The 22,807-nt window shown below is 40.6% G+C and overlaps 2 protein-coding genes across 3 annotated transcripts; one reads left to right on the top strand and one right to left on the bottom strand.

The window, feature by feature from the left end:
* The first annotated feature begins 4,532 nt into the window (after positions 1-4,532).
* MPHOSPH6 (M-phase phosphoprotein 6) lies at positions 4,533-12,960 on the top strand. Of its 2 annotated transcripts, XM_074913404.1 has the most exons (6): positions 4,573-4,701; positions 5,552-5,756; positions 8,614-8,726; positions 10,291-10,381; positions 11,408-11,502; positions 11,952-12,960. In XM_074913404.1, the coding sequence occupies exons 3-6, from the start codon at positions 8,617-8,619 to the stop codon at positions 12,094-12,096; spliced, it is 441 nt and encodes a 146-aa protein (XP_074769505.1). In that variant the 5' UTR covers positions 4,573-4,701; positions 5,552-5,756; positions 8,614-8,616; the 3' UTR covers positions 12,097-12,960. The 2 variants fall into 2 exon arrangements, with proteins under 2 accessions (XP_074769504.1, XP_074769505.1); XM_074913403.1 differs by lacking the exon at positions 5,552-5,756 and having other exon boundaries at positions 4,533-4,701.
* A 4,571-nt stretch (positions 12,961-17,531) lies between these two features.
* Positions 17,532-22,491, bottom strand: LOC141963694 (arylamine N-acetyltransferase, pineal gland isozyme NAT-10). The gene is made up of 2 exons (XM_074913266.1): positions 22,315-22,491; positions 17,532-19,895 (listed from the first exon to the last, which is right to left on the bottom strand). The coding sequence occupies exon 2, from the start codon at positions 19,888-19,890 to the stop codon at positions 19,018-19,020; it is 873 nt and encodes a 290-aa protein (XP_074769367.1). The 5' UTR covers positions 19,891-19,895; positions 22,315-22,491; the 3' UTR covers positions 17,532-19,017.
* Positions 22,492-22,807: the final 316 nt, after the last annotated feature.

The following is a 22,807-nucleotide window of genomic DNA, read 5'->3' as shown; positions in this document are numbered from 1 at the left end:
CTCATATCATAGCCTCTACATTGTTTTCAGGAGCATTTTTGTCAGGCAGTGATGAAAGGCTGAGAACAAAGTGAGTAAAATTTCCTTTTACTGCTTAAAAATTCTCAGCTGGTTTGCTATATCAAAAAGCTGTCTCTTCAAACAAATCACACGGTTAAAAATGCCAAGTTATAATTCAGCAACTAACTCAGAAAATGACAATTTAATCAATCAGAACCAACCCTCCTGAAAAAGAAAAAAAAAATAATCTTCAAGCTTTCATGCAATGTGCGTGGTTGAAACTATAAAAGGTTCAATCACTGTAGAACAAGCCTGCAGCATCAATGTTTATTAAAGTCAGGGGAGCCATTTATTGACCTGGGAAATAGCAAAGCACCAGCAGCACTGCTGGATTGCATTTTTATAGTTAACAAACGGAAGGTGATATTTTCCTTTTCTCTTTTAATTGTGATTCCATCAAATCCAAAAAGTTAAAAGCCTTTCAGTTTTTAAAGGAAAGCAAAGAGAAGGATGGTCCACACTGTCCTTCAGTCATTCTCTCTGTTAGGACTCCTAGCACCGGGATATATCAAATCATTGCAACACGTGATCAGATTTTTAGGCTTATCCTCATGCCAGTAGAATGACAGACTGGTTTGTGTTCCCCCCGCCACCTTGGGTGATGACAGGAGATTGGGAGCTACCATTACGAGGTTGTTTATTTCTGTAATCAAAAAGGGATTACTGTATTTATTTACATAAAGGTTACCCTGCCACCAAGACAGCCAAAAGCACCCAGAATGAATTGTCCTCTCCCAAACTGACAATAGGCACTTTCTCCAAAGACATGTCTTGGTTGTTCTGGAGATTCTGTAACTCTATTTTGCTACAACCACATTTTCAAGGCACACCTTTTCACGCTGCATAAATTGTGAACCACATAAGGCTATTAAAAGGAAAGCATCAGCAACGTGAATTGCGTTTATGGATCTACATTACCCAGATTACAGGAGTTTGGCTTCTGCTTCATTCTTTCCATATCGTTGTCCATCTACAGGAAACCTTGAGGTCAACTGATGAACACTGGACAAGGATTTAAAACACTCAGTGTGTGTCAGCTGCCACCTAAGCTGGTGCCAACTCCAGAAAAGGGGACTTCAAAAGCTAAGAGGATGAGTCAGTGCAGTCTGAGCTGACATGCCGCACGCTGAAGCGGAGAGCTGTAGCTAACCCATATCCTCTGTGGATTAGGTACAAAGCAGGCTGAGCAACGCAGGCAGGCCAGTGGGTTATACATGCACGCATCAAAGGGTAATGAATATTGTAACAAATCCCCAGTCACCTAGGACCTTAGCAGTTGTCAATATGCTGCATGCATTAGCGGCTCAGAGCTTGGTGGGAGCAAGAGAGATAAAAACTGAGTCCTCCACTTCAAAACCGCGACTCTCTACCACTTGGAGAATTTCACACTACTTCTGCACAGGGTACAAAACTGCCTTTCTGATCCCACCCAGTCGTACACAGCACTTCACACTTCCCTTTCAGGTTTGCAAACAGACCTCCAGCAACTCTACTTCTCATTTTCTTTTTCTCATTCATAGAGAAAAACACATAATATCCTTACTTAAAACATAGTGGAGGAGTTTGACAGAAATTAATGACTCACCTGTCATACTATAAGAATTTTGATATTTGCAGGGGGAAAAAAAGGCTTTGAGTATTTTGAGAGCTGTAAAAAGCTGCTTCAGAATTCAAAGAAAGCTCATAAAAAATCAAGTCAATTGATAGATTGGTGTAAGCTTTGAGATACCCATTTTGTGCTACAATCACAATACTGCGAGAATATTAATAAATAAAAGGTTATGAAAAAAAGTAACCCACGAGTTCCCTCAAATTAGATCCCACTGGCGTGAAATTAGTTCACAGCTGTCACTTGTGTTGCTCCAAGAGAGATTACTTCTTAAATAATGTTAATGACAACTTTGATTTGACTTCTGTAATTACTAGAGGGAGAAGGGACCACATTTCCTAGGAAGAAAAATCTTTTATCTGCTTGTTTAATGTACAATCTTTGATGAGACGGAGCTCCTTTCCCCTGAGTTATTTCCCTGAGCATTTTTGTTTTGAAAAAGAAATGGATTTCCAGGTTGAAAGCGGAGCTGCCGCGCAGCTGTCAGAGCTGTGGGAGAGGTGTCTAATTGTCATTTACAATGACCCTTGATTCTTCTCTAAACAGAGCATCTCTCCCACCTCATCTCCTCACCCTCTCTCTACCTCACAAGCAGGCGTATTTACAGGGCTGGATTCTTCTCTGAGCTACCTCCACCAGTAAATCATAAAAATTTCTCCTATAATCAATGGAGTGTCTTCAGATTTACCAGACAGTATAATCTGGTCCACGAGACAGCTGATTGTTATCTATAACCTCCCCATCCAATTCAAGCGATGGGAGATGTAATCCAAAAATTTCCTTTGGACTTTTTTACTGCCAAAATAGATCAAATTCTGTGGCAGCCTTTTTACAATCTCCACTTTTCTAAATAAACATCACACAGCCTCTACTGCCTTTACTGCAAAACACTTCTCCCTGCTGGTACCGAGGCAGGTTGTTAGCTGATGTGCCGACACAGAAAACAGTGGCAGCATCTCCATGCAAGCCCGTGGTGCAGCACCAAGACACGGGGCGCAACAGGGCGCAGGCTGTGGATCCCAAGCTCTTGCTCACCATGGAGCACCGGGAATAATCCTTGTGGTTAGATGAGTTGAAAACCCCTTGCACTGTCCCCCGCCCAGTTAGACACCACATGGCATTGTAAATTACTAGACCCAGCTCCCAAAGATTAAAGTCTTCACAACAAAGCTATGGGGCAGCTGATGCGTGCACTGGCCGCATCCAAACCAGGCTGGACACTGAGTGTGCTGAAGAAGGGGGCTGCAGGAATTGCTGAGCTGGGTTGCTCTGCAGGCAGGGACAGGGGAACTGGAACAGCTCTCACAAAGGGCACCAAGCAAAGCCACACGCTGCCACAGCTCGGTGGCTGGAGAAGTGCTGATGGGTGTGCAGGAATGTATTTAGAGGAAATCATTCAAAGTACATTCCCGGACTGTAAATTAAATTAAACTGCTCAGAAAAAGCCGTGAGTGACATTGAAGGCCATGCAATTAAATGCAGAGCTCTGATTTGCAATGATCAACAAAAAGCAAATACATCATTAGAATGCACGGCAAACAGAAAATAACAACAAAAATTGTGAGATTATGGCTGTATTATACTAATTAACAGTTTTCCCCTATTGGTTCGTTCACTAAGGTTCAAACATATTCATTCTTTGATGCACATTTGTATTCATAAAACTGTGAATTTCTTCCCAGCCTTCTTTTGTTGGCAAGGATTGATAGCTGTTAATGAGAATGTGAACAGAGAAGGAGCTAAAATGATGGGGCCAAACGAAGCAGGATAGCTCCCACACTCACAAAGAGAGTTTCTTGCTGGGGCTTTGAATTTCAGAGCAGCTTCAACTCATTTACGGAGCCTGGAAATGAAGGTCTCTTGCCTATATGAAAATTAAATACTTCCATGCAGTGTTATGACTTTGCCTTCAGGCAGTTGTGGCTCTGTGTTTCATTCACGTTTGTGGCCATTTTAACCCACTGAGCTTAACTATGTAATAAGGATGCCTGGATGTGGATAATTCTTCCTCCTCCTTTCCCACTGCAATCAGGTTTTGCCCTTCGTTATACAATTTTGTGGACTCTATTAGAGCATAAATCTTTATAGAGTTCTTCAAGTTTTGACCTACATCTTGCATATACGGGAACCTTTCTCCCTAGATTGCCTTTTGGAGCACAACAGTTCATTAAAGTTTTGAACACTGAACCCTCACTCTTACTGCTTTATCGCCTGGTTTATGTGCCAAATGTCAAAACAGGCGTCAGAAATCTGATTTATGAGGATATATAGAGAAATTGTGGTACCTGCTTGCGACTAGGAGTCAGCTGGCAATTTCTTATCAGGATTTCCTCCTCAGCTACCAGGGCCCAGCCTGGCAGCCCAGAAACAGCACTGCCAAGATTGAATTCAAAGATCATCATTCAGGACTAACAAAGCTTTCAAGCTTTTTTTTTGTAGTAACTTTGAATTTATGTGCTTTCCGATTTCAATCACATTTGACAATTTTGTGGGGTTTTTTTTTCAAGTAAAAGTCAGAGCTGATTTCTAAAAATGAAAGCTAAACAAGTCAAGCAGTCTCTAAATGCCAGCATGAGATTTTATACTCTTTCCTTCTCTCTTTGAAATATCAGAAAATTATGGATGAAAGCGGAAGCCAGCAGCACTCCAGAACGCACAACTGTGGATAAGAAATCTCAGGTTCCCCCACTAATTTACCATTTTATACCGAATCAGCTTTATCTCCTGCTCACACACCCGATCTCCCTCACCCCACATAACCGGCTCCGTACAGGAAAGTTGCTTTTTTAAACGCTGTTTTTGCACCAACCGTGCCCCCCGCGGCTCCAGGGTGTGGGCAGGGGCCTGTCCCCGCAGCCGCGCCCCGGACGCGGAGGGTGGAGCCGCGCCGCCGCCTCCTCCCGCTCCTCCCCCGCCGTGCGCGGCCTCGGCGCTACGCGAGGACGGGGATCCAGCGCGGCCTGCGGGTAGCGGCAGCCGCCATGGCCGGGGAGGTGAAGACGAAGCTGTCCAAGAACCTGCTGCGCATGAAGGTGACGCGGGGGCGGCGGCGGGGCCCCGGGAGCGGGGCGGGAAGGACGGGCGGGGGGTGCCTGAGGCCCGGTCCTGCCCGGGGTGAGGAGCGGGCGGCCGCTGCCGGGGGCTGCCCGCCGCGGGCCCGGAGCCGTGAGGCGGCCCCGGGGCGGGAGGATGGGGCCGCGCCGGGCCCGGACGTGTGTGCAGGGGCCCGGGAGGGGCCGAGCCGTGCGGTGAAGCGGGCCCGGGGGGGTCTCCGGATAAACCAGCGGCCTTCTCGGGAGCCCCTTGCCTGGTGCCGGCTATTTCCCGGGTCTACGCCCGGCCGCGCAGCGCCTGGCCTCGGCCGACACACGGACTGTCTGCGACCTCCCGTAAGGCCCGTTTTAGGACACGTATCTATTTATCGTCAGCTTCGCTCGCCCCCACGCTGAGGCCCGCAGCTCTCCGGGCTGCTCCCTTCCACCCTGAGGCCATTTCCGAGAGCCGTCACCGAGTACCGGGCTGCTCACGGGCTGGGCAGAGGGCCCGGGGGGTGATAAACTGCAGGGTCCTGCAGGGTTGGATCCAGGAAAGCAACCTCATGATTGCCTCAAAAGTCGCCCTAGCATGAGCCAACTTTGGGCACCACTTGAGAGTCTTTTTGTTCCACCTGGTTTCTCTGCAGTTAGGTTGCTTATTGTGAACAAAACCGGTAAGGCTTCTTCCCCTGCTGCACACGCACACGTTGAAATTAAAATACTGATGTTGCTTGCCTTACCTGGGGGGGCTTTTAATCCTGACCAAAAAAAAAAGTTTCTTGTATTTTATTCCCATGTTTTGTCTGTTTACGCTGGTGGCTAATAAAATAACCTGAATGGCTCCCAGCTCATCAGTGAAAGGGCTGTTAGTAACATCGTGACATGCCTGTTACCCTTGGAATTGTGAATCTCATGTCAAGACCAATGTGAAATTAGTCTCCGCTTACTGGCTAATGGATTCTGCTTCACATCGTGTACTACAACACCTAATGCAGTGGAGTACATTCTCCTGTGATTGATGGTTCTTTATTGCTGGAAAACAACCAGTAAAAGTTGAGTTGCCTTTAATTTTTTTTCAAATGTTAATGTCCATTAAATTTTTATAACTGAATATGACGGGGCCTTTGTAGCTTCTTGGTTGTGGTGTTTTATTTAATCATTTTTTTCCCCCACGTATTTATATAGGACTGTATTTTAGGCACTGGCTGAAAGGAGTTTAGCTGTATTCAGTGCAAGCTTTCACGTAAAGTATACGCTGCTACAGTAGGGTAGTGGAATATTTACCCCAATTAGCAGATGCTGCTAATGAACTAGTGCACAGAGGGAAGAGAACACATCTTGCCTCACTGTCAGAAGGGAGTAGATGTTGAGCTCAGTTAGCCAGCAACGTATTGGCAAAGAGTCCCATAACCTGGATTGCAGCATCATTATTTTTTCTTATTTTAATGTAATACTCTCTTTTAAAGTGAAACTTCTGCTTCTGTTTGCCGGTTTTTTACCCCCCTGGAGATTTCAAAAGCCAGTTTTTAGATTTTCTTCCTTGGAAGGCTGCGGAGAACCAGCCTGTGAATGTCCTGGCCGTGACATTTGCAGGTTTACAGTCTGGGCAGTAGTACTAGCTTCTGAAGAGATGAGTAGGTTTTGAAAAGGTCATGCACAGATCTTGTTTTTAGCATTTTTCCTTCTGCAGATCTTCTTGTTTACAAATGTTGCAGTTAATCCTTTAGCAGCTGCCTCCACAGGTACTGATAAGGTGTATTATCACAATTCAGCTGGTGGGTGAAGTGGCACCCAAAGGTGACATGTGGTCAGTGGTAGCATTGTGAAGACCATTTGCACTAAGTCCTGGGCCGTGTGTGCTCACTGTCAAAGATGGCTCGTGCTTTTACATCTTGCACCGTTTGATCGATGCCCCGTTACTTGGGGAAACTAATCCAAATAACTATTCAGTTACTGACTGACATACTCTGTGTCTGCTACAATAGGTATATTTTTAATTAGGTGTTTACATTTTAGATAAATGTGATCACATATTTTTTTAATCTAGTTATTACTGTAGTAATCTTTATGAACATAATCTTTCAAATGTAATGTGAAATGATTATTTAATTGGGTGCTTGTAGCAGAATTTCTCCTGTTGAGATTTCTGACTGGCTAACCAATTTCCTTGAGCAATATGGTTTTCCACATGATAGATTCACTTATTTTCCTCAAGAAGATACTGTAATTTTAATTGGAAAGCTTTGACATATTTTGGATTGACTCAGAAAACAAGTCAATTTTTCTTTCATTAAAGATCTTGTACAGTGGATGCAAATAGAAATATAAATGGAAAATGAGACACTAGCACTATATTGGCTTTTATTCAGAGTTTGGTTTGGTTTACTTGGGCATGTTGTAAAGACTGATAAGGTATGTGGGGTGTATATAATACATATATTACACATCTGTATTACCTATATATTTTAAATAAGCTCTGTAATGCATGTTTTTTGTGGGAAGGAAATGTTTTGTGACACCTTCTTGGGCTTTATCCCCAGCCAAGCCCGTTTTAGCTGGGACCTCAGCTATGTCCAAGTCTGTTGTTCCCCACTGTGTTACCTGTTAGCCTGCAGGCTCATCTAAACACAAAAATGATGCTGCTTTAAATGAGAAGGGTAAAATTATTTGATAGAAAATTCCTCTGCAGTGTTGCACATACAGGTATGCTTTCATAGCCACAAAGCAATTTTTGTACAGGAGTGCTTATAAACTGTACTGGTAGACTTGCCTCTAGCTGGGAGCTACACTGGCATAAATGTACACCTCTGACAGACACAGTTATTCACACACTTTCTGTAGACCCTAAGGGAGGTCTCAGTTCCTAGAGATGTGAGAATATAAGGATTATTACTATAAAATTATGAAAAGTTCTGGGGTTTCCAGCATGTTTGGTTAACATTGTTGATAGGTAAATTGTCACTTAGTTCAGGCACCTGACTTGAGGAAAATAAAAAGGAAATGAAAAGGGTCCTTCACATACCTCAGGTCTGTAGTTTTGTTCATGCAGGGACTTTTCATAGGCTGTGACAGATGACCTCTTTTACTCCCAGCTGTGAGAGGTTGCTGTTCCTTATCTGCCTGTTCCCATCCTCTGCCGAAGGTTATCACTGAGGATGCGATTAACAGGAATGCCCTTGTATTAGGCAAAAATAGCAGTCTTACCCTAAACTAAATTACTGGTCTCAACTAATTTGGCAGACTGTTCCCGCAGTGAGATTAACACTTGGTTACACATACTACCTGACTGGTACTTTGGTGGGTCATCACTGAAAAGTTAAGAGCTGCCAACTTTTCATTTAGCACAGCTGGAGACAGAAGACTTATTTTTGTAACCTCAGTTACCTTTTAGCCCTTCAAAAGGCAGGTTCCAGCCTTTGTGCCAGTTCATTAAATAAATGGTTGAAAGTATAGATGTTACAAAAAATGGCCAATCTGGTAAGACATACCTTTAGCTCTGAGCTTCAGTGCTGTTTGTACTGGTGGCGTTGGTTTCTCATACGCAGCAATAACTTTTAACACCATTACGTTCTCTCTAGCCTTTGTTGAAACATTAGAAAAATCTTAGCAAGGTTAAGGAGTTTTAACAAATCCATCAAATCTAACCAGGAAATGTCTGTTTCTTTGTAGGTGAGTATAGATATGTGGCTGACTGTTGACTTCCAGTAGATAGCTGTGATCAGCAGTTTTTACTTTTCCATTGCATTTGCCCAAAATTAGACCAAACCCAGAGAAAAATCACAAAAATAATTTACTTTTTATCAATTGCTAAATATTATGTAATGGATAAATGTCATCCTGTAATCATTGCATGTTCAGAACACGATGCAAAAAACCTGAAGTTATATGTTTATGTGTCTTTCTTTTTAGTTCATGCAAAGGGGTTTGGATTCACAAACTAAAAAACAACTAGAAGAGGAAGAAAAGAAGATAATTAGTGAAGAACACTGGTATCTTGATTTACCAGATCTAAAGGAGAAAGAGTAAGCTTGTACCCTTTTGTACTTCTTATCATCATTGGATTGTTGTGGAGTGGGAATAGAATATAGATATTTTTCCTGTAAAAGAAGTGTTATTAATAACCAGTTAACAGAAGCAAAAATAGTGACAGACTGGCATTACAGCTTGCTTTGTTACTTGTTTTCAGGGACGTTCTCAAGGTTGCCTAATGCAGTTTGACCTAGTTTCATTTCTTGTGTGTGTTGTTTTCTTTCACTCACACATTCTTCTAGATGCATGTAATTAGTTTCTTTCAGGCAGGGACCAATTCATTCATTGCTGCTTTTTCCCTTCATTTGAAAATAAGAAGTTTGAAGCCTTGTGTGTCTGGAGCTGAATTTACTAAAACAGGTCTGTTCAGGACAGTTCTGTCTTGAGTCCAGCTCACTTCAAATCCTGGTTTTGAAATAGGAGAGGGAAGGGCAAAAATAAAGGAAGGCGTAGCTAATAAGGAAGAAAATATCTATTCCTGCTATTTAGAAAGGTTCTTTAAATAGCAAGAGAACTACTTTAAAAATTGATTGATTTTTGTCCTTTCAAAAGAGAAGAAAAATTCCATTGAGGGAGAACATACATAATTTTTAAAAAGCTGGGATCCAATGATTAGCTGTAGTTGAATAAGATCACTGATAATCTATTCTCTATTACTGTTGGTGGGTATGACAAAAAGGTATTAGAGCTTCAGTTGCAGCAAGGAATGTTCAAGCTGGACATTGGGAGGATTTTTCTAACAATAAGGCTATTGAAGTTCTAGAATAGATTGCCTAAGGAGACACTGGATTCTTCATCATTGGAAGTCTTTTGAGGACAGGTTAGATGGGCCTCTGCTGTTCATGGAACATTTTTAACTGATCCTACCTTGAGGTAGGAGAATGAGCTTGATTTCTTCAGCCTAACTTCCTCTGATCGTAGGAGTTTGTTTTACATGGGAGATGAGGAGGGAAGAGGTGCATATGTGTGTGAGGAAAAGAAGGATGGAACAATTCACGGAAGTACTTTTATCTAACATGTGTATTATGAACGCCTCAGGGTCATGTTTCTTTTCTCACTTGTGCTCATTAAAAGAGGAAAAAAGAGGGAGAAAGAGGAAATCTTTCTCGGCTGAACAGAGAATTACACAGTGTTTTATATCCTGACAGACTCAACTAATGCCAGGTCTAACATCACAATGAAAAATTAATTAGAAGCTTTTGCTGGTGTAGTAATGCCACCTGGAGAGTGATATTTATGTGGTATTTTTATTCTGGCAAAAGCATTAATGTAGGTGGAATCATACCAGCAAAGAGCGCTTTTTGTTAGGAGAGTTAATTTTGCTTGTGGAACTGGCACAGCTTTACTGGCAAAAAGTGTTCCTTTGCACTCCAAGTGCCTTGTATGGAAAGATTTATCAGAGCAATTAAGCTTCAGAAAGTAGTTGATGGTTTAAAATACACTGTGGTTTTGTTTATTTGTGTGGGGGGAAGACAGCAAATGCTTTTTGCATTTGTTTAATTTGATTATTTTAAAGCACACTGTTTGACAAAATACTGGGTTTGGGCTTTCATGTAGGAGCTTTATAATAGAAGAGAGGAGCTTTATGCCATGTGAGGATCTACTTTATGGCAGAATGTCCTTCAAAGGATTCAATCCAGAAATCGAGGTAACATTTAAATGTTCTGTTTTGTGGTGGTCTCACATTAGGATTGAAGCCCTTGGGGATGGGGATTTGAGTGTTCACACTGCATGCTGTTTGGCCTTTGCAGCACCTTCCATAAATCCTTCCATGTACAGGAAGTCGGTGATTCAAACCAAAATGTCGATCTATGTAGCATCTGGTAAATAGGAGCTTTTTATCTCATTGTGTTAACCGTCAGCAATTGCATGACTCCTGCAGATTTTCCCTCCTGAAGTGAGGAAGCTTTCCCACATGCTGCTCACCAAAACAGTAGCTCACTTTTCCTCCTGCCATTTAATTTAGAGTCCAATCCTACAAACATTCAACCCTCTTTATGCAACACTTACTCTGTAAGTAAGGGCTTAAAGTTCCAAAGTAAAAATTCCGGGCAAGAGGGATTAATTTATTTCTGGCATGATTTATGCTGATGGAACTACACTGAGATAGTAATAAAAATGTTACCACTGAACTGAAGCAAGAGGATGAAGGTGTAAAGACTAAGGTATGCAAAACGCTATGCAAGGTGATTTACTAGGGGATTTTTTTAGTTATTTTGAACTTGCTCTCACTGTGACTTTGCATATTATTGCTTCATGGTTTTTTCTAGTAGTTTATTGTGAATCCTTGCAGATATTTTTCCTTCTTAACAAAACCATTTCAAGGACTATGTGCTAACATCACAATGAAAAATTAATTATGATCTAATTCTCTGGTCTCCTGAAGATGTCTGGCATGCCCTTGAGGATGTTTCAGTAGTACAATTCACTGAAAACCCCGTCTCTGTGTTGCCTCTTTTCCCAAAGGCAAACTCTAAGCTTAGCTTAGCAACAGGCAGCCATGTTGCCTTTTTCTCCATGAGTTTTTGTCACAGTATGGTCTAGCCTGACTGGGAACAGCAAATAATTATTAAATTTTATTCTTATCTTTTATGCATTTCTCCTACAGTCAGTTTCAGCATAGTTGCTATGTGTCAGGGTTACATGTTTAAGCTATTTCTTACTTCATTTTCAGAAGTTAATGATCCAAATGAACTCTAAATGCAAGGAAGAAATTGAAGTGGATGATAAAATGGAGGCTGATGTGTCAGATGAAGAAATGGCCAGAAGGTAAATTATATTTTATGACATCATCAATATCAGCTGGTAATATGGTATGTTACTGCATTATGTGTGGGAAAATAAACCCAAAAAGCAAACAGAAAAAAAAACCCTAACAGATATGGTACTTTACAGAACTGATTTTCCAGATACTATGGTGTGTGTTCAGTGGAATCTCCATCACTTTTGGAGGTAAAATATCTTGTAGGGGTTTTCTGCCCTTTGATACCCAGGTATTCCATGCTAATTCCCTCCTTGACCAGATTGCTACAAACCTAAACTGTCAGAATAAATAATAACGTAGCAAGTGATCATGTAGTACTTGTGTAGTAAGCTTCATAAGCTTCTGGTGACCAGCTTTTTTACACCACTTAAATCGTTGATTAGCTTTGTGATTTGCTCCATTCAAGTTTTCCCTGATTTTACTAAAAGCTGTGCATTTTTTATTATCTGTACAGATATGAAACATTAGTGGGAACAATAGGGAAGAAATTCTTGAGAAAAAGAGACCAGCGTGTGCTCCAGGATGAAGATGAAGATGGGAACAGTAACACAAGACCTAGCAAAAAAGCCAAGAAAAAGTTCTTAAAACCACAGGATTAATGTCAGCTGCACAACTGGAGCTAACAGAAATGTTATCCATCATATATAGTATCACGAACTGGAGATTGTTGGAAATTTTTGCTATTTAATGTAAAGGATAGATTTGTAAATCTGAGTCTGTTCTCATTGAAATTTCTACCATCCACATGACAAACATTTTTCAAAGTGGATGTGTGTATAATGGATGTCATACATCCTTTCCTCTCTCAGCAGCTTTTAATGTGTGTGACACTAAACGCCATCAGGTTTTTTTAGATGTTGTGATAGGTAGAGTGTCACATGCAGTCAAGAGCAACATTATTTACAATTTATGATAACATTGGAAAGAAGTATTTGGGGTAAAGATGAGTTTTGTCCAATCCAGTAAGGCAGTTCAGCTTTCACTGCTTTTTTTATTATGAAAATGAAAACTTTTGCTGTCTTCATATTGAAAGAAGTCAGCAGAAACATGGATTTTTATTTTCTTTTCCATGCTAAAAATAAGATGGGAAAAGAACAGAGAGATAGAATCCATTTTGTTGAATTTTGTTTTTATAAAACTTACTTAAAAATAGAGGGGCTTGTAGTAAAACTTTTTTTTTTCTAGAGCAAGCCAAATATTGGGCAACGTTTACAATTTGACAGTTGAACAGATTGTGAGTCTTACTTTGTCTTCCAAAAGACGTTTGCTAATCTTGCCTCTTTTTCAGAAAAAAAAAAATCCAATCTTACAATTATCTAGGTCTTGTCATAAAAGCATAATAGTAGCTTCTGAAACATATTTGAAAACTGAATAAAACCTGACTGTTATGGTGGTTAATGATTGTGGTTTAGCTAATTTCATGTAAAAAAATTCTGCTTAATACAATCTGATATAAAAAGTGATCCTGTTTATTAGTTGCCTGCACTGACTTTTTCTGTTTAGTGTGCAATGAAGCCATCTGAAGTAAGGTTAGGACGGAAGCATCATGCTCTTCCGTCAGTCGGTGCTCTGGGCCTATTGAAAAATGTCAGTGTGGTCGTGTCTAAAATTACAGCAGTTCTCTATACTCTGCCTTTCAACAAGAAATACTTTTTTCTATTACTTCATTTTCCCAGCCAGATGTCTAAGTTACTCATCCTTAATGCTGATTCTTTGGGGAAAGAGGAATTTGTTAAATTGAAGCCAGTAGTGGCCATTCTGTTATGGACACAGGAGCCTTCACAGGTGCTTTTTTTTTTTTTTTTCTTTAACAAAGCAAAGCAAGACACAAAACTCAATTATATAAAGAAAGAGACTGTATGTCTGCTGTATTTTGCATGTGATATGTGAACTATAATCCATATATCAAGAGTCCCTCATTAGATATTCAAGATGAATCACACATGGAAAGAGAAATATACTTTTAACCTAGTAAGGGGACCTCATACAGGTGGAAAGTCTGTGATTCATGATCTGAGATAGTTTTTCAGAGCTAATTAAATGCTACTGGTTCAATTACTTAAAACCTGATCATACATTATTGCTAGCTGAACAGAAGTTAATGATGGCAAGACATTTTTCTTCCCATGGAAGATGTGACCTGAGCTAACAAATGATTTATTGTTGGTCATCACAAGAAAAACTCAGAATGTATCCCATTATTCTTTTTTACTTATTAGTAGGAAAATTATTCCTCTCTATCTGAACACATTTCTTCCAGTGGAGAGAGAATTTCTGCGTAGTTATGCTGGATAGTTGAGGGGGGAAAGTGTGTTCTAGTGAACCACCATCAGCCAGGAGATGTCACTGCAGTTGCATGTCCTTAGAGATTGTGAGTTTGAGAAAGTTCCAGTGGTGTCATGCAAAGGACCTTTTGGGTAATTTTGGTAATGATTAGTGGCTCAGATAAACTGCATGTGAAGTCTTTCTTTGCCAGGGCTCTATCCAGAGAGCTCTCTTGCATTGCAGAGTTCTGTTCAGTCCAATGGGAAGTAATTTTATACAGTTAAAAGCGTTCTGCCATACATTGGTCCTTAATTTCATGTAATTTTCTGAGGGATGACAGGAAATGTGAGTGTCATGGTGTGAGCGAACTCTAAACAGCTTCCTAGAAAATCCATGATTTTGGAATTTGGGAGGGGAGAAAGGTGGTTCTTCTGTTTCCTAAACATGCGCAAGACCAACTGTGAAGAAATTACAGATTTTGGTTTATTGTCTTCAAATGTGATTGCCCTCTGTTCACATTTAGCTGGTGGCTGGGTGAGCTATTGAAATGCTACACTAAGAACACCTCCTAATTTTTAGCACGTCTTATTCATGCGGAGTTTGTAAAATGCACCTTTAAAAGCACCTTTCATAGTGCATTATTATGAGCAAGACAAAACTAAAAATCAGCCCTATGTGACTTTTTAAATGTACTTTAAGTGCCCAAAGTTACAAGCAGGCATTTTATGATGGGATACCCATCTGTATTGCCAACCTTATATATACATACATATGTGTAGGTATTTTAAGTCTGGCTCTCGCTGCCTAGGCAGGGTGGAAACATTCTGCTGTATAAAATCTGTGCTTGAACTACTCTTGACAGAGATACAAGTGTAGCAGTGAAATATTCATGATGCGAGCCTACATTAATTCAAGCTTTCTTGGCTCTGACATGGTCGCAAATGCAGATGCATTTTCATGTGCAGCTTCCTAAGCTGTAGAACTTACCCGCATGTTTCTAAATGAAAAGCATTTCTTCTTTGAGAACAAAGCAAGTTGGGATAGGTAGTAAGCGTTTTTGTTAGAGAAAATGGCTACTTGCAAAATTTAATTGGTAAAGAGTTACCAGACACCAGAAGTGTTTGCCTGTTACACTAAGGTACCTATTAAAGTGAACAAAGCAAAGTGTGCGTTGTAGTTTGTGCTCACTGACAGCTCACAGTGTTAAGTTTAAGGAAGTCTCTTGTCAGGTGAAGTTGTGTCCCTCCCTTTGACAGGCTGACAGTGTTTATTTCTGTACTAACTGCTGATGTTGGAAACATGTAAGTATAGAACATCTTTCTTGCTGATGTTTCTTGTTTTGTTACTTTTACTCTGCTTAGTCTTGGATCTTAAAAAGTCCAGGACCAGAGTCCAACTGAAGTGAGCCATCCTGTATCCTCCCTTTAGTAATGCATGAGCTGATTAAACTTTGATTCTTGGTGGAGGCGGGGGGTGTTCCGTGGTGCCATGGAGTTTGAACTGTGTTTCTTCTGTTATGTGTCTTGTTTTCTAATAAGACACTTGATTATACAACCCCACAATCATGGATGGCTGTTGTTGCTATTGCACATTGTGTGTAATGGGCAGCTGGGCTGGGATTCTGGGACTTAATCCAGCATTCAGACTTAAAAAGAAATTGTCTCGTCTTTCTGTTAATTGGAATAACATACTTTTAAATTGTATTTGGAATTAGACAAGTCCTGGGTGGGGGGGTATAAGTGTTGTGTTGTGCTTTGTTTCAACAGCAGTCAACAACTAAAACTGCACAGTAGTATAGGCTCTCATTAAACCTTTCTCAGAGAGTGTTAATAAAGCATAGTGGTGGTGAAGGATGTCAAACACCCCATGTTTCCCTTCTGCATGTGAATGCAAGTTTCTCTGTGAGCTGATGCTCTAAGGCCTTAGTTATTTATTCTGAGTCTGGGAGAGTATCTGCCTCACACAATATTACCTTGCTAATGGAACCCCAACATGAGGCCTCTGGGTTTGTTTGGGTTTGATTCATTTTATACCATATTCATCTCAAACCTTTGAGACATTTTGGGTCTGGCATTCACACCTCAATAACCTGCTTTCATCAGCTTTTGGGGAGCTTTAGTTAAACTGTGAAACTGTTCCTCAGGTGTACATGTGTGATCTTATGTTGCACAGTGAGGACCTGGGTATGATTGTCACATCGAGAGGACAAATCCCACTTAGAGAGTGGTTATCAACAGATGGGGTCAGAGGGAGGGTTGAAGCCTCAGAGTCATTGGCAGCCCCATAGATCTTTAATAAGAACCGAATAGTAGCAGGGGGTATCTGGGTTGAGTCCCATTATTGCAGTCACCGTTAAAAATGCCAATATGAGTCTGTAGACTGCTGCCCAAGAAGAATTCTGCAAGAAACCCTTGCACACCATAACCTGAACAATTAGCTGGGAGCAACAGCAGGAACATCTCTAGAGAAGTATGGAGGCAAAATAACCAGTCGGTTAATGGCTGGCCTCAAGACAATGGGCGGCAGCACCAGAAAATTTGTTCATTGCATAGAGAAATATGGTTTGGTGACCTGGGTGAATGCAGATGGGAATTTCTGTCAGCTGGAATAGAGGTGGTGAGTGTTTTGAAGCTCATAATGTTCCTTGGGGTCTCAGGGAACAACTAAGTTTGATCAATCATTTAGAAAGGGGTAAAAACCCTTAATGGGACCTCAGTATGAGAGAGTAATATGAACACAGAGAACAAAGTCCTTATTCTATTATTTATAGAAAAACTCTGTTCCCACCTCAGCAAGATCTTTGAGTGTCCTGTATTGCCTTTGGCTTGGCCCTTGGTTCCTTGTCCTTGTGCAAGTGTAGCCAGGCCATCAGCTGCCACCAGGGCTGGTCAGCAGGGAAGAGCCGGCGTGCACCGAGGCCAGCAGAGGAGGTGACTACTGGGCCTCTTCAGGGATCGTCGTCATCTTCAGTCTACAAGCTCTTTTTCCAGCAACTGGTAGGAACTTACCATCTTCAACACTGCTGTCAAATTTGTTCCGTATTGGCCGTTTCGGTTCAAGAAGTTTGTAGTGGGGAAGGCTGACCAGCAGAGCAACAGCATAATTGAACAGACCTCATTTACATCTCAAATGGTGTGTGCAGGAGTCATGCAGATGGGGGGGAGGCTGTACTTACTGAAACTTCTAATGTTTTTGTTTTCCTTTATTTTCACTTACAGAATTTATGAGATTTATGATCAGGTGATATCTTTGAGCAAAAAGATACACTATCACTGGAAGGAATCAACATTTGACCAACACTCAGGATAATCACAGATTGGAGAGAAAGAGTGTTTTTCAGCATTACTGCTATTTTTTGATGCATTTTGAGAATGCTTCCCCTTTCTCAGTGGTTTCGTTGTTTGGGCTTTTTGGAAAAAAAATTTTAAATGGGGAAATGTGATTGTGATACAACTCTAAAGAAAGGGATTCCTTTAGATTTGGTTGGCTCCTTGATTTTTTTTCACTTTGATAGAGATGAAGTCATCCACTTGTGACACTAAAGCTCCTGCACTAAGTGGTCCTCATTCAGCATAGCTATGGACTCCCATATTTGCTATACACAGAGGGCAAAATGAAGGGTATAGTGGAGTAAGCTTCATTTTCTACTTTTGTTATACAAATAACTTGCAATGCTAAAAATACGAAATTTCCACCCCTTTTGGGATAGAAGTAAATCTAAGCCAGTGTTTTGCTGATCAAAGATGTCAATTAAACTCAGACACCAGACTGAAAAGAGTAGGCTGATTTTACTGTTAATAATTAAAGGATATAACTAAGTACTACAGAAAATAAGCAGTAAGAAAAATACAGAACAGTACACTTAGATATTACTACACACAGTTAAGCAAGGCAATGCACCTAATCATTACTACACAATGGGGAGAATAGTGATTAAGAAAGATCTATCACCACTTGCATACGTTACCAACATCCAGACCCACAGTCGCTGGGGAGCCCGGTTGCAGCGAGGATTTGGAGAAACTTTCCCTGCAAGTGGGAAGTCCTACACAGTGCGTCCATCCCTAGGTGAGTTGCAGCAGGCAAGTCCAGCCTTACATACCAAATATCAGCAAGCCAGAATAATTTGCACCTTTGCTTTGAGCGGAAACATCTGTTTTCATCCTCGTGTTGGATTCTACCCAAAGCCTGGCCATGGCTCAGGGGGGAGAACCAAGGGAGTTTCTAACAAGGCCAAACACTTGGGTTCTCAGCCTTGAACAAGGCTGAACAAGGAAAGTGGAATACATTCCCACAACATTTCATTCTCACTACTGATTATATTCTAAGCTACATCTTTAACTAGTGAGCATACATATTTCATTAATGATCAGATACTAATAGTTGATGCTAATGATAATACAGATTTTACTAATTAACAGATACTAATAATGGATAACATCTAGTTGTGAGGTTCATCTAGAGGTCAACTTTGTTTCGGGACCTATTATTCAGACCCTAGCACTGCAGCTAGTTGTGATGTTTAAGCACCATTCCCCTTTATAGGATGATTACTTAATCAGCAGCAAAGCTTGTAGGTATCTCTTTAGAGCCCATCAGCCACAGTAATGCTGCAATATATACAATTTGCACCACCAGAAAATATGCACATATCAAAACTTACTTAGGGTGGTTTACTGCAGCCATGACAAAAGGGATGCACATGACGATAATTTTCATTTTGTACCGTGTTTTGTCTAAGGATGACGGTCAGAGAATTATGCCTCCTAATGCTCCTTTCAAAGATGACATTGTTTTACTTATATTAAAGGTAGAGAAATGAGATGAGCTGCAAATGGTTAGACCCTGTGAAAAATGAAGTTTTAAATGTGTACTTCATTGTCTAAATGCTCACAGATTACTTTTCTCCCTATAATAACCATAGAAAATGTGTTGACAGCATATCACAATTAATAATCCATGTGCTATAGGCACTCCAAAATTCCCCAGACATATTTATTACCCAAGTTTATAACCAAATTCAAATCAGATCCTATAGTTGTGCCAAAAATTGAACTGCAGTCATCTCACAGCAAATAATTCTATCTACCTGGCAGAAGAGTCTTAAATTCCTAATTTTTCCCAGAGTGAAATTCACTTTAATCTGGTATTAATGTATTTTTCATTCAGTCACCTGCAAAAGAATCCCATAATCTTAGTGATTGCACAGACAGTGAATGTACATAGACAGCATTATTGCAGGTTCTCCTGGTCATCTAGATTGTATAAAATCCTTTGACATTAATTGGGACAAGTTTTCTATCTAGGGTTATGTTAAATTTCTCTTTGAGTGTTTTTTCCACCTCTTCATCTTCAAGAGTTACGAATTCCACCAGATCCATATTTTCCTTGTAGTTGTATGTGGTCTCAGTCAGTGTCCATCCAATTAGTGCTCGAAAGCCATCAGTGGTCTGGAGGGTGCAGATGGACTTCTTTGTAAAGAGGGAATCTGGAGATGTCTGAAGGTACGTGCACTGGAAACTGAAATCTTCCACTGTCCGTGGCTCAAGGCTGAACATATAAACTTTCCTACACTCTTTTTTCTCCAGAAGATCAGAATTAGAGAAATTTTGATTGGGGATATATTGTTTCCGTCTCATTTTCTCAAGGTACCAGATGGCATTTTTTTCCGTGAAGCGAAAGACACCGGGAGCCTGGGGCTGGTCTTTCCCTGACACAAGCTCCATCGGTTGCCACATCTGATAGGATACACCAAAGCCTCCATCAACAATATAGGCTTTGCCATCAATAACTACCTTTACCACGAGATGGGTCATGATGGTGGCGTAGGCATTTTGATGTGGATTGAAGACATACGCTCCTAGAAAGCTGGCGTCGTACCCCAGGGATTTCAGGACCCAGCCCAACAGCTGGTTGTTTTCCATGCACCAGCCACCCCGCTTCCTCCGCACGATTTTGTTATAAACATGCTCCAACTCCAAAGTAATTTTCTCCCCACAATGGATGCTGAGGTTTTCGAAAGGAACAGCACGGATGTGGTGCTGGAATATATCGGTTAAGGTTTCTAAATCTTGTTTTTCAAGGGAACCTTTATAGCCAGTTCTAGCAAAATACTCTTCAAGGTTCATGTCACCTGTAAAGGAAGGAATTGCATTTTTGTTTTGTTTCTTTACATCAGTGATTTATGATGCTGTGAAAAACTGCCCAGGCTACTGCCAGCGAAGATGCTTTAATCTCCTGAACCTCATCAGAGCAGTTTTTAAAGGTATCAAGTATTCATATCAAATGTTTCCCCAAGCAAAGAAGAGCAGTGCGCATGAGGGTTTGCTTTTTGTCTTAGAGTCATCCCTGTGGCAAACAGCTGATGTAATTTCAGCTTGATATGCAGTGGCAGTGAAACAGGGATTTGCTGTATTTGCATTGTAACAGTGGGGTTGAGAAGAAATGTAAGATCATGCTAGAGACTGTTCAGGAGGGTTCATGAAAACTAGTCTAAATCCACTGTTCAGTGAAAGGAGTGTCAGTGGGGGAAGCAGTGTTGTCTGCCGGTTGGAGGGAGGGTAATTTGAGCCAGGATTTGCACGTTCTTTTCATGAGTCTGCCGCTGATCTACATGACAGTAAATGAACTGCTCATTTGGTATATGGCACTCTTTCGACACTTACAAAAAGTGAAAATGATGCTCCCTGTGCATTTTGTAAAGTGTCAAGTTTTATGCAGATAATCGTAACTGAAAAAAAAAAACACCTCTGACCTTTGCAAGAGTTGCAGACCACTGACGCTCTTGTCTGCTCTGAGTGTGGCACAAACTCATTTTGGTGTTGGAATAATGAATCTGAATGGAGGTGAGTGACCTAAAAGACAGAGTACATCTCTCTAGTCCTGGCCTTTCTCAAAACTCACTTTATTCCTTTCAGAGGAGACATAACTGAGAATTACTGAAGCCTCATACAGTGCATCCCTGGTCCGTCGTGTCTCCAGCAGTGCCCACCTCCTAGCCTGCCTTGGTAGGACTCCTCATGAACAAGAGTGCTGGATGAGGAACTACTCAACTAATTTTCTGCCTTCTAATACTGTGGAAAGTCGCACACAGTCACCTGGCTTTCGCAGTGGCCCATCACAGTCTGCTGGCCACCATTATGAGCTGGATGCTCCGCAGGTATCTGACAGATACTGTTTGTGAAACACACTATAGATCGTCTACTTGGGTATGGAGCTGGGCACAACATGTTTTGAAGGCTTGAACCTTTGCAAAGAAAGCACTAAGCATTTCAGCAGTCTAGAGTTACTGCAAATATTTAGCTTCTTGACAGCCCACAAAGCTACTTGGAAATCTTTTGTGCATAGAGTAGGCTGAGGTTTAGACACTTAATATTAGCAATTCAGGAAGACTATTGTATTCAGATAAATTTAGCGGTGAACTGTTGAGTGTTTACTGCAGGCTGGAATTTCTCAAGATGATTTTCAGTGACAGATTCATGATGTGCATATGCATGGTATAGAAACAGCTGTCTAACGTGAATGGAGAGCCCCATCAAAAACCACGTGTTATCTTCTACAGAAAGGAATTTAGCTTCCAGTGATATTTAAGTGTATTGTTGGAGGATAGTCTCAATATAATGTTAAGTTGAATATAAGGCTTATGGCACTTTTTTCTTCTGATTTGTGGAATCCACGTCTATCCGATCCTACCCACTGAAACTGTGAATGCTAAATAGATTACACAAGCATAAAGCTGGTTCTCAAGTTTATATTATTTTTAATTTCTCTCTGCAGTTCCATAATATGATTGATCAGTGTTAAATCTTGACTGTAGGAGATGAAAGCTACCATTCTTTTGAATTGTGAGCAGATCAGAGGAAAAGCTAGATACTGAAAAGGTAGTCCCACAAATGTGACTATGATTTATGCAGAGAAAAACATCAGAAGAAAAACCTTACAGAACTATTTCTAAATGTGCAAATGAGGATGCTCATACAAAAATATTCCTTACCAGGACTATACACACTATCAGCAATTCCACTTTTAAAATACATTATCTGTCTACCTTTGTCCTAATATGTCAGCACATGGACTTTCTGGGGTACAAAAAACACAGTTTGTTTGGTTGGGTTTTTTAACTTGTTTTTAAAGGACTGTAACTTTAGTCCCTTAAAGCATAATCTATTGATTATTAGACTGCTCTTTTGCTTCCTTCGCATCTGCAATATTTTTAAATGAAGTTAAAAATCTAAAAGAATAACTTCCAACAAGAGGTTGTAGTTCTTAATTTCTATCTCCTATTGTATCTAAGCAAAAGAATTTCTCTTATACTCAAGTGAATCTCCTCCTGAAGAGTAAAAGACAGAAGAATTGAAATTGCATTATCACTGTTTTGCCCTCTTTAAAAGCCCATGTTTAGGCAATATTTTAGCTCTATATCCACACATCTTTATAACATTTTCCCTAAAGATAATATTGCTTATGTTATTGCCTGTGACCTTTACCATTATAAAGAAACAAAGGGGTTTTGTTTCTTTCTTTGGAGTTTTTTTTAAAGAAAATAAACTTACCTCTTAAGATAGCTTTATTTACTTATCGATGTATTCAGCTTCTGTGTTGTTTATTACTGGGGCAGCAGTCAGTAAAGCCAGGAGTGGATACAAATTGTGAGGGTTGTCTTCCTCTCTAAGCTCCACTGGCCCTCACTCATGAATCTTAAATGCTGAGAAAGGGCAGAGTCCACCCAAAATGAATGCACATTTTTAGAATTCACTGATCCACGGGCAAATTAAACTTTGTTTCTTCCCTATTAGTAGATGTTTATGTTTTCCCTTAGTTAAGACCAGACTGAACTTGTTTTCCATGTAAAATAGTTACAGTAGACAGTTCCAAATGGCTCCAAAACTCTTTAAATTAAAATATTGTTATTTTGCAAGCCAGCACTTTGCGGTGGAGGATAGTCATCTGCTTCCTTGTGGGTGAACTGATTGCTAAGTTATTGCAAGTTGCATGTTCCTATGCTCTGTGGATGCAGAAAATTACCCTTCTTTGCTCACAAAGGAA

The sequence above is a fragment of the Athene noctua genome, chromosome 9 (genome assembly GCF_965140245.1).
Source record: "Athene noctua chromosome 9, bAthNoc1.hap1.1, whole genome shotgun sequence".
Taxonomy (NCBI): Eukaryota; Metazoa; Chordata; class Aves; order Strigiformes; family Strigidae; genus Athene; species Athene noctua.
The sequence above is the reverse complement of the archived record's forward strand: the minus strand, read 5'-3'. Positions and strand labels throughout refer to the sequence as shown.